This window comes from Emys orbicularis, chromosome 3 (genome assembly GCF_028017835.1).
Source record: "Emys orbicularis isolate rEmyOrb1 chromosome 3, rEmyOrb1.hap1, whole genome shotgun sequence".
Classification (NCBI taxonomy): Eukaryota; Metazoa; Chordata; order Testudines; family Emydidae; genus Emys; species Emys orbicularis.
Window position 1 is genome coordinate 183,926,036 of NC_088685.1, and position 12,271 is coordinate 183,938,306.

The window sequence follows — 12,271 nt, forward strand, 5'->3', positions numbered from 1 at the left end:
ACCCCGGTGCCAACTCTGTCCACATATCTATTCAAGGGACACCATCATAGGACCTAACCCCATCAGCTACACCATCAGGGCTCGTTCACCTGCACATCTACCAATGTGATATATGCCATCATGTGCCAGCAGTGCCCCTCTGCCATGTACATTGGCCAAACCGGACAGTCTCTACCCCAAAGAATAAATGGACACAAATCTGACATCAGGAATTACAACATTCAAAAACCAGTAGGCGAACACTTCAACCTCCCAGCTCACTCAATAACAGACTTAAAGTGGCAATTCTTCAACAAAAAAACCTTGAAAAACAGACTCCAATGCGAAACTGCAGAACTGGAATTAATTTGCAAACTGGACACCATCAAATTAGGCCTGAATAAAGACTGGGAGTGGATGAGTCATTATAAAACCTAATTTTACCATACTGATTTCCCCCTACTGTTACTCATACCTTCTTGTCAACTGTTTGAAATGGGCCACCCTCATTACCACTACATAAGTGATTTTTCCTCCGTTGGTATTCTACTGTTAATTGAATTGTCTCGTTAGACTGACCCCCACCTGGTAAGGCAACTCCCATCTTTTCATGTAGTATGTATAAATATACCTGCTACTGTATTTTCCACTCCATGCATCTGATGAAGTGGGTTCTAGCCCACAAAAGCTTATGCCAAAATAAATTGGTTAGTCTCTAAGATGCCACAAGGTCTACTCGTTGTTTTTGCTGATACAGACTCACACGGCTACCACTCTGAAACCTGTTACTTGTTTGAGGTGCTGTGCATGGACTTAAAAAGTGGCATGGGGTCTTGTGAGAGTAGAGTTTTGCCTTCATGTCTTCATTAAAATTTTCTCTCCGTTATCATGTGCAGTATGCTGTCCCTTCATTTTCCACTCCAACACCAGAATTGTCTGTGCACTGTGTGTGTTTCTGAAAAAGGATGACACCAGAGTATCTGAGACATCAGATGTGCTGGAGTCCTTTCAGAATGAGACCTTATATACAAATTTAAATAATGTTTAGTGGTAATGTACTTATTTAAATAAGCAGTGTAATTTAGTGGTTAGATCATCAGAGCAATTGGGAATAATGACTCAGTTCTGCTGCTGACTCAGCATGATGTTGTGTACATTAGGGAAACTTTGCAAAAAGATCCCACTCTTGCTAATGCCAATGCAGTTCCGTTGCTGTTAGCAACATTGGAAAGCATAGTGTAGACAAGCTGCTGGGTTCAGATGGTGTTTTAGGGTTTGTCCACACAATGGGTTTATTTCAGACTAACTGGCATTTTTTCAAATTAAAATGGACTGCATCCACACAACACAATTCTTCTGAATTAACTGGCTAGTTAGTGCAAACTGGATAATCCACTTTAATTCATTCCAAAATTAATTTCCAGTTGGAATATTGTGTGTAATTAATATGGAGTTTGTGTGGCTGCATCAGTATTTCAGGTTAATTTTTCAGTCCTCCCACTGGTAGGACACTACATTGTTTTACACCAGGACTGAACTGTCTGCTCACCTGTGTGCCCTTTGCTGCACAGGGGTCATGATGACCAGATGTTACCTCCCTATTTAAATGCTGGTGTGCAGCCAGGAACGCTCTGTTTGTGATTACACGCTCCTGGAGCATTACAACAGTGCTATAGCAACCATGCCTTGTGCGTCTGTGGGGAGCCTTGCAGAGGTCATGGATTTTCTTGTGATCTGGGGAAAGGAATTGGTGCAGTCCTGCTTTAATAGTAGCCACAGTAATAAGAAAATATTCAAGTATATAGCTAATCAAATGACCAACTGGGGTCACTCCTTGGACTTGGCTCAATGCTGCAATAAAGGGCAGAGGCTCTGTCAGAATTATAAAAAAAACCCAGGACAGAACGAGGACCTTTGGCCATACTCAAACTACCTGCCCCTACTTTGAGGACCTGGATAGGATTTTTACCATCTAGGCCACCATTGAAGCTCAATATGTTGTGGAGAACACCAAGGAGAATCTTGACTAGTACTCTGAAGTGGAGGATTCCCTGAAAGCCAGGATTTCTTTCCCATGCAAGACCCCAAGCCTGACCTAGAGGAACAGACTTCTGATTCCCAGGCAGACACCAGACTGACAGTTTTGAGGAGGGGACCTCTGCCTGTAAGTATTACGTGCTATATTACAATAAAATGTATAGGTCATTTTAACATATTGTTCCAGGTGCCCAATGGAAGCCACCAGTTTGTGTGGATGAGAGCTCAGCTTCTCATCCCCACTTCCCTTTTACTCAGTATGGTAGCTGTGCCAGGGAATTCCAGCTCTGTAGGGATTATATCCCTGATATTTTCATTTCTCACAGCCATCTGCCACCTCATCTCCCTCATGCTCCCTCTCCTGGTCAACTGCCATGGTCTCCCAGGCTTCCTGCCCTGGTTAAAGTAGGGGTGCCAGAGTGTTTTTTTTTTTAAAAAACAACCAAACCAAAAAACACAGCATATAATGCAGGCATGTTTATTGAAATGTCAGTTACAGAAAAATAATGCAGCATAAAAAATACTTTGTTTCAGAGTTTGATCAATGCCCTGAGCTTTCAGCTGTCATAGCATTTTTATGAGGTATGTTTCCAAAAGGGTGACAATAAATGCATAGAGATGCATAGGCACTTGGCTAGCTGTAATAAGACCATCAGCATTGTTAACAATTACAGCAGAACTGTATTTAGCAGTACACTTTGTGCATGTTGGCAGGTGATTTTAAACAGAATTTAAGGCAAAGATAATGCTGTATATTGGCAGAAACACTGCAGAGTACACAGCCTTCTTAGGATTACTTCTGTGGGTAGCCTACCTCTTCCAGTCCTGCAGCATTTCTGGGGGTGAATAAAATCACTGCATAGATTTCTGGTTTGCTCATCCCCTTTTTCAAAAAGCCTCTTATCTGCCTCTGTATTAAGGTTGCATTGTCCAATGCTAGGACTGCCTGCAGAAGTGGACGGGCAGACAAAGTATGGCACCTGCAAACATCCTAGCCCCTGTCCTCAGCCCAGGTAGACCTCCAAATCCTTCTGCCCACCCCGAGGTTCCTTGCCCCTGCAAACCACCAGTCCAAACCCCTGAACTCTGCTGCCCACCTTAGCCAATCATAGCCAAGGCTCCTGTACAAAGGGAAATTCAGGTGAAACACTTATCTCCCCAATTGGCAAGATTCTTGAAATAGCATTCCAGAACTGAGGAGAAAGCATCATTTTATAATTGTTGCCATGGAAACTTGAATCGCTTCAATAACTACTTGTTCTGTTTCTCAGCTCCCCCTGCTTCTGCATCTGACACCCTATGGCCCCCAAGGACAGGAACATTGTCAACTGCAGAATACCTGATTAATCAGAAAAGGGAAGACCAAAGGCGAAGCGTTTGGGGACAGCATCCCAGAAGTGGGATAAGAAGACAGAAGAGTAAAGGGAAATTCTTCTTTCAGAGAGACAGGACAGAGGTTCTCCGTGCTGACCGAGAGGAAGGCAAAAAACATGCATAGAGAGGGAGAGATGCTGATACAGCTCCTGGAACACATGCAAAACCAGACTGTCTTGACTGAGAACATGTTGGCACAATGTTCTGCTACAGCACCACAATCCCAGCACAGACATGTTCTGCAGCCCATAGAGAATCACGGGTACTGGGAGCAGCAGTACCCTTCTCAAAACTCAAGCCACAGGCATTTCCCTCTCCCCACCATACCACAGGACTCTGGAAACAGTGACTTCTGGGAACCCTCCTTCACCCTTACAATGACAGATGATAGTTTCTTTTCACGCCATCCACAACCCAAGGCAAAGCCACCGTGCAGAAATCCTGCACATACAGATGCTTGTGACAAGTGTAGCACCAGAACTTTTTTCTAATGTGGTGAATATCTGCACGATGATATTGTATAAAGTTTGCGATGTTTTGCATTGTTTTCACTGTTTTATGTTGTGGTTCATGTTGCAATGGCTAAAAATGTAGTTTTGTTCAATTAATGTTTTTGTTTGCTTTGCTTGATGTTCGGTAATGGTTAATTTTGACAAAAGTTCAATAAAGGTACATAAAATACCACATATCCCATACACGTAACAAAACACTCTTCCAAAAAAGTACCACAAAGCATTTAAAAAGCAAAATAAACATCTGTTTAATTAAATCCCTACACACACACTAATGAAACCATGCCACAATTCAGCTGCTAGTCTCAAAGTAGGTGCACAGGGTGTCCTTGACCGTGTGGCCTTGATTATTTGCTGCAGTTTGCAGAGGGAATCTCTTGGCTGTTCATAGTATCAGTCATGAAAGTGTCTGGACCTCCACCTCCCACCCATCAGTGTGGCTCTCACAGATGTTGTGCAGACCATAGCAAGCAGTTGTCACATATGGTATATATTGCTCAGCAGTCTTCAGCCTCTCCCTCTCAGATCTCCAAACACACAGTCCATTGTCATTCTTCAGTTACTCAGGGTATATAGTAGAACAGGTCCTTTCTCTTGTTCAAGTGTCCAGGAAAAAGCTTTATATATAAATCAGGGGATTAGAAAAATAAGATGAGTCTCCAAGAATGATGGAGGGAATCAGAATACTGTTAAGGTCCATAGAGATCCTGCAGCAACTTTTTCCTTAAATAAAATAAGTGTGATTTTTGAAAGATTCTAGTGTCATGGACCTTTCCATACCACCCCACGTTAATATTGGTGAACCTGCCACAGTGATCAACTGCACCATGGAGATATACTCATTCTTTTAATGAAGTCTGAGCTCTGGGGGTGATGAAAATGGATATAATACCTCAAATCGGTGTTGCAAGACTTAAGCAATCAATGTACCCTAGTGATGTCAGCTTCAGCAACCTTGTATTTTTTTTTCTGTCATGCCCCCTTCTGTGCATTCTTCCATGTTCCCTTTAAACCTCTTCTCAAAATTTATTTTCCAAGTCACCTCCTTTTCTTCAAATGATTGCTCATGTCAATTCCAAGTAGATGTGTGCGCGCCGCCTGCACGATCGATGGAAGGTTTTTCCGCTAGTGGTACCTGTTGGGTCAACTGTGGAGCCCTCTGGAGTGGCGCCATTATGGCGGTGTATGTAGGTTTCTGCCGACCTGCCACTTCTTGAGTTCCTTACCGACAGTGACTGTCGTTGGAGCTACTTCATTCTCTGCTTCGCTTTTCATAGCGAACGTTTATTCTTGTATTGTATATAGTTCTACTTAGTATAGTTTTTCTAGTGTTTTAAGTAGTTAGTTCATAGACCAAAAGAACAGGAGTACTTGTGGCACCTTAGAGACTAACAAATGTATTTGAGCATAAGCTTTCGTGGGCTACAGCCCACTTCTTCGGATGCATAGAATGGAACATATATTGAGGAGATATATATACACATACAGAGAGCATGAAAAGGTGGAAGTTGTCTTACTTAATTGGCCTCTCAGAGTTGGTAAGACAACTCCCACCTTTTCATGCTCTCTGCTCTACCTTTCTTGGAAAGTGGCGTTCCTAATGGCTATAACATCAGCGAGGAGGGCGTCTGAGCTCAAGGCTTTGATGTCCGAGCCCCCTTATTCCGTGTTTTATAAGGACAAGGTACAATTGCGGCCGCACCCAGCTTTCCTCCCAAGGTAGTTTCGCAATTTCACGTGAATCAGGACATCTTTCTGCCAGTGTTCTACCCTAAGCCACACGCCAACGACAGGGAACGCATATTTCATTTCCTGGATGCCAGACAGCCATTAGCCTTTTACATTGAGCGAACGAAGCCGTTTAGGAAGTCGATGTAGCTCTTCATCGCTATTGCCGAAAGAATGAAGGGTCTCCCTGTTTCATCCAGGAGAGTCTCTTCTTGGATCATGGCGTGTATCAGAACGTGCTATGACCTAGCAAAGATTCCAGCCCAAGCATTGGCAGCACACTCCACAAGAGCGTATGCTTCATCTGCAGCATTTCTGGCGTAAGTCCCAATTCAGGACATCTGCAGTGCAGCAACATGGTAGTGTATCCACACCTTTATGTTGCACTATGCAATCACACAGCAGGCTAAAGATGATGCTGCGTTTGGTAGAGCCGTGCTACAGTTTGCAACTCTGTGAACTCTGACCTCTCCTGGGGGACTGCTAGGGAGTCAGCTACTTGGAATTGACATGAGCAATCACTCGAAGAAGAAAAACAGTTACCTACCTTTTGTAACTGTTGTACTTCGAGATGTGTTGCTCATGTCCATTCCAAGACCCACCCACCTCCCCTCTGTTGGAGTATCCGGCAAGAAGGAACTGAAAAGACGGCGGGTTGGCAGGGACCTATATACACTGCCATAAGGGTGCCACTCCAGGGGGCTCCACAGCCGACCCGACTGGTACCACTAGGGGAAAAACCTTCCGATGACTGTACACATGGTGCGCACATACCTACTTGGAATGGACATGAGCAACACATCTCGAAGAATAACAGTTACGGAAGGTAGGTAACTGTTTTTTCCATATCACTATGAAAAATCTCACTCTTGTCAAGTTGCAAACAAGAAGAAAGTTAATAATATAACTGACAAACAAGCAATCTGATGTAATGGAATGAAGTTGTGCAAATATCTTACCTGAGTAACCTCATGTTCTTATTATTGTAACCCCTGTCTATCTGAGGTATATATTTTGCCCTCATTACTGTAATAATATAAAGGTATTTAAGGCATTGCTCTGCTCAGCATTGCAAGACCTAAATGATGTAGACAGCTAAGTCTCCATGACTAAGTCACTTTTTGAAATAGGACTTAGCTGTCTAAGGCTATGTCTATACTACTGCCCCCCGAATCGACGCTCCGGGGATTGATGCACTGGGGTCGATTTAGCGGGTCTAGTGAAGTCGACCCCGCTACTCTACCCCAAACAAGAAGAGTAAGGTAAGTCGACTGGGAGTGTGTCCCGTCGACCCAGCCTAGTGTGAACCCCGCGGTAAGTCGACCTAAGCTACATTGACTCCTGCTACGTTATTCACATAGGGAGTTGGCTGATGTGATTGCAGAGCCATTGACCATTATCTCTGAAAATTCGTGGCAGTTGGGGGAGGTCCCGGACGATTGGAAAAAGGCAAATATAGTGCCCATATTTAAAGAGAACTACAGATCAGTCAGCCTCACTTCAGTCCCCAGCAAAATCATGGAGCAGGTCCTCAAGGAATCCATTTTGAAGCACTTGGAGAAGAGGAAGGATATCCGTAACAGTCAACATGGATTCACCAAGGGCAAGTCATGCCTGACCAACCTGATTGTCTTCTATGATGAGATAACTAGCTCTGTGGATATGGGGAAAGCGGAGGACATGATATATCTTGACTTTAGCAAAGCTTTTGATACGGTCTCCCACAGTATTCTTGCCAGCAAGTTAAAAAAGTATGGATTGGATGAATGGACTATAAATGGGGGGAGGGATAGCTCAGTGGTTTGAGCATTGGCCTGCTAAACCCAGGGTTGTGAGTTCAATCCTTGAGGGGGCCACTTAGGGATCTGGGGCAAAATCAGTACTTGGTCCTGCTAGTGAAGGCAGGGGGCTGGACTTGATGACCTTTCAAGGTCCCTTCCAGTTCTAGGAGATGGGATATCTCCATTAATTAATTAATTTATTATTTATTTATAAGGTGGATAGAAAGCTGGCTACATTGTCGGGCTCAACGGGTAGTGATCAATGGCTCGATGTCTAGTTGGCAGCTGGTATCAAGCGGAGTGCCCCAGGTGTCGGTCCTGGGGCTGGTTTTGTTCAACATCTTTATTAATGATCTGGATGATGGGATGAATTGCACCCTCAGCAAGTTTGCAGATGACACTAAGCTGGGGGAGAGGTAGATACGCTGGAGGGTAGGGGTAGGGTCCAGAGTGACCTAGACAAATTGGAGGATTAGGCCAACAGAAATCTGATGAGGTTCAACAAGGACAAGTGCAAAGTCCTGCACTTAGGAAGGAAGAATCTCATGCACCGCTACAGGCTGGGGACTGACTGGCTAAACAGAAGTTCTGCAGAAAAGGACCTGGGGATTACAGTGGACGATAAGCTGGATATGAGTCATCAGAGTGCCCTTGTTGCCAAGAAGGCCAATGGCATATTGAGCTGTATTAGTAGGAGCATTGCCTCAGATCGAGGGAAGTGATTATTCCCCTCTATTTGGCAGTGGTGAGGCCACACCTGGATTATTGTGTCCAGTTTTGGTCCCCCCACTACAGAAGGGATGTGGACAAATTGGAGAGAGTCCAGTGGAGGGCAATGAAAATGATTAGGGGGCTGGGGCATGTGACTTACGAGGAGAGGCTGAGGGAACTGGGCTTGTTTAGTCTGCAGAAGTGAAGAGTGAGGAGGGATTTGATAGCAGCCTTCAACTACCTGAAGGGGGGTTCCAAAGAGGATGGAGCTAGGCTATTCTCAGTGGTGGCAGATGACAGAACAAGAAGCAATGGTCTCAAGTTTCTTTGGGGGAGGTCTAGGTTGGATATCAGGAAACACTATTTCACTGGGAGGGTGGTGAAGCACTGGAATGGGTTACCTAGGGAGGTGGTGGAATCTGCATCCTTAGAGGTTTTTAAGGCCCAGCTTGACAAAGCCCTAGCTGGGATGCTTTAGTTGGTGTTGGTCCTGCTTTGAGCAGGGGATTGGACTAGATTACCTCCTGAGGTTTCTTCCAACCCTAATATTCTATGATTCTATGATTTACCGCGGTAGGGAAGACATAGCTTCAATCGCTTTAAGCTTTGCAATGATGAGCAGAGCATGCCTTAACTACCTTTTAAAAATCTGGGCATGAACATCTCACAGTCTATAATGTATTCATCCTCACAATACCCCTCTGAGGCAGCAAAGTACAACAGTGCACTGAGACTAAGGTCTGGTCTACACTAACGAGATAAGTCGATCTAAGTTATGCTACGTAACTTAAGTCAACATAGCTTAGATCAGTTTACAGAGGTGTCTACATGACGCTCTCCCATCGATATAGCTTCTGCCTCTTGGGAAGGTGGAGTACTGAAGTCTATGGGAGAGCACTCTCTCACTGACTTATTGTGTCTTCAGCAGACAGCCTAAATCAGTGCCTGCTGCATTGATTACAGAAGCTGGATTTAGCCGGCAGTGAAGACAAACCCTAAATGATTTGTCCTAGGTCACATGGGAGGTCTGTGGCAGAGTAGGGAATTGAATCTGGATTTTTGAAGTCTTAGGCTAGCACCCTAGCCACTTAACCATCCTGCCTTACCCTCACCTATTTTCCCTGTATCACCTGTTTTATGTCTGTATATCTGCAATCAGATTCATGCAGAGCCTGACTGAAATCTGTAAGATGCTACATGGGTGGAATGGTCTGTGCACCTCGAATTGCAGGATCAGGCCAAAGGTTTGTATATTCTTTTGGCCCAAGGATTGTGTCTTTACTTGTTAATATGAAGTATGTCTTGAGTGTTCAAAAATTAGTAATTTGTAAAGCATTTGAGAAATGGTATCTTTCATTCAAGGATAAGTGCAAAGTATGTATTATCCAGGGATAGTGTCAAGATAAACCAGTTTCAAAACAATTTGAAGAAAGACTTTAAATGTCACTGAAACACAAAGCAAAATTTTACCTCCCAGGATGGCAATAGTGTAAATACTGCCTAAAATTAATCCAAAAAGGTAGTTCCCATTAGATGAATTAAACTGGGCAGACCTGACAATCTTGGCTCAGATTTTAAGAATATGTTGTCTGTTGTAATTACAGACTTGCTGGACTAATAGTAACTTTTTTGCCCTCTATTCTCAGAGTGAGCTGAGGAAGGATGGATTTCACAGAGGCCTATTCAGACAGATGCTCCAGTGTTGGACTTGCAGCTAGAGAAGGAAATGTCAAAAGTTTGAGGAAACTAATTAAACAGGGATACAGCATTGATGTTCCTGATAACAGAGGGTGGATGCCAATCCATGAAGCAGCATTTCACAACTCCAGTGAATGTCTGAAGTTGTTAATTAATGCAGGTAAGGAAAACTTGATTCAGGATGAGGCAAGTTATTTTTATTTTCCCTGCTCACTTCCCCTATAAATAGAATATACTGTAACATAAGATAAACCAACCTCATTCACTTTCTGATTTCTTTTGTGAATTTAAATGTGGTTAGGGTGAGAAAAAATATATGATAAAAATGGCACCTTTCTGCTCAAGGGTAGGAATACTCTATGGATGTCTTTGAAATATATATTCTTACTTTTCTGGAAAAAAAAGTTTTCTCTATTGTTAAGCACTGCTGATCGAATTCTGAGATCCCAAGTGGAGTTTGCAGTGCTGAAGTAGTAATTATCTTATTATATTACATAAAAAAAACATGTTAAAAGAATGTTATTTAGGTTGCAAAGACAAGCACTCATAAATAAGGAAATGCCAAATTTAAGGTTGCCAGAATAGACCTGTTTACTTCAGATGGAACAGGAAATGCCAAACATTCTGTTCAAGTGGGGTTTACAGCGCAGGCTTTCTTTATCTCATGGACTCTGGTGATAATGTACATGTACAGCATTAATGATCATACTAGGCCTAATTTGGCCTACAGGCAACTTTGGTATTTTGACATAATGAGTCTGTCAGTCCCCAGTAACACTAACTGTCCTACCTGATGTGAGCTCCCATAACAGAGGTCAGATCTTACATCTGAACCCAGCATCATTGCATTTGATAGTGTGGATGCTGTCTGGTTAACTACCATCGGAAGAAGCTGTTCAGCTGAAGTCCAGAACATATTGGTGCATAGCCAAGGCCCTCATTTTCAGGGAATGTATTGATCTTTATTACAAAAACTAAAGAACAAGTGAAAATTAGTGTAAAAAATTAATTTCAACAGTTTTCTGGATGTAAATATCAGGGTTAGTATTGGGGGAATGGGAGGACAGAAAAAAACAAAATAAATAGAGAAAAGTATAAGAGTACTTCTGACCCAGCTCCCCATTCTGGAAAGAGATGACAGCTCGGTAACTTCAGAACTGGGTGTCAGGTCCAGGGGATTGCCCTGGGGTCTGCCCAGGTTACCTATCTGCCATCTTTCCTTTTGGAGCAGGGTCTGGGGAGTTCCAGCATTTCCTTTTTTTTAGGAGTCGAGCACTGACATCCATAGGGTAACCAGATGTCCCGATATTATCGGGACTGTCTGAATACTGGGGTTTTGTCTTATAGAGGCAATCTATTACCCCCCACTCCCATTGCCGCCCCATCCTGATTTTTCACACTTGCTATCTGGTCAGCCTAGAAATACACACACACACACACATGTGCATGTGTACCTTCCACTACATTGCCTTACTTTAATAGTCTCACATTTACATTTAGACTAATGTATTAGTAACATAAACACGTCTACATAATATATATATATATTTTTAACATAATCAGTATTCTCATGTACTTGTGTGGTTCAAAATTAGTGTGAAAATTGGTAAAAACTTAATAACTTTTGTAAAACCTGGAAAATTTTTGGTAAAAATGGTAAATACCGAAAATGAAGGGCCTTGTGCATAGCAGAAAAGACTTGATAGGCTGACCTGTGAACTAAATGGAAGAGGTGTTCCCTATTTGGACAGCAGAACTCCACCTGACTCCCTTAGGAGTCTTGATTCCTATGGTTCAGGACTATCTGCTATCCCTAAAGCATTCAGGGCTATCCATCAGCTGCATAAGGGTACAATTAACAGCAAAATCAGCTCATCATCCTCTCATTCAGGGTCACACCCTACTGTTTCCCACCCTACTGTTGCTAGATTCTTCAGGGACCTCACTCATGTTTCCCCCAGTCTGGGAGCTCCCTCCTTCCTGGAACATCAGTATCATTTTAGTTGGCTTAATGGGGACCCCTTTGGAGCCCTGAGCAGCTTGCTCTTCACACCATTTATCTATTAAAACTGCCTTTTTAGTTTCTATACATCAGCTCAAAGGGTAGGGGAAATTCAGGTCCTCATGGGTAGCCTTCCTTACATTGTTACATAAAGACAGTGACTCACCCTAAGTTCTTACCAAAAATGATCTCAGATTGTCATTTAAATTATGTGATTCACCTGCTGCTTGTCTTTCCCAAGCCTCACTCAAACCAAGGGGAAGCCAAACTGGACCCCTTAATGTGGTTAGTGCTCTCTTATATTACTTCAACAGAAAAGACCCTTCAGGAATTCGCTAGGCTATTTGTAGCATTTCCAGATAGGGTGAATAGTCAGACAATAGCTATCCAAAGATTGTCTAGATCAGTGTTTCTCAACCTTTTTGATACCAGGGACTGGCTTGCTGTGT

General features: G+C 43.1%; 1 protein-coding gene across 1 annotated transcript in view; it reads left to right on the forward strand.

The window, feature by feature from the left end:
* Positions 1–12,271, forward strand: part of ASB3 (ankyrin repeat and SOCS box containing 3) — a 114,683-nt gene that overhangs the window by 38,060 nt on the left and 64,352 nt on the right. Inside the window, exon 3 of the mRNA XM_065401193.1 lies at positions 9,769–9,980. Within this exon, the coding sequence (XP_065257265.1) occupies positions 9,785–9,980 (196 nt within the window). The 5' untranslated portion in view covers positions 9,769–9,784. The remainder of the gene's footprint in view (positions 1–9,768; positions 9,981–12,271) is intronic.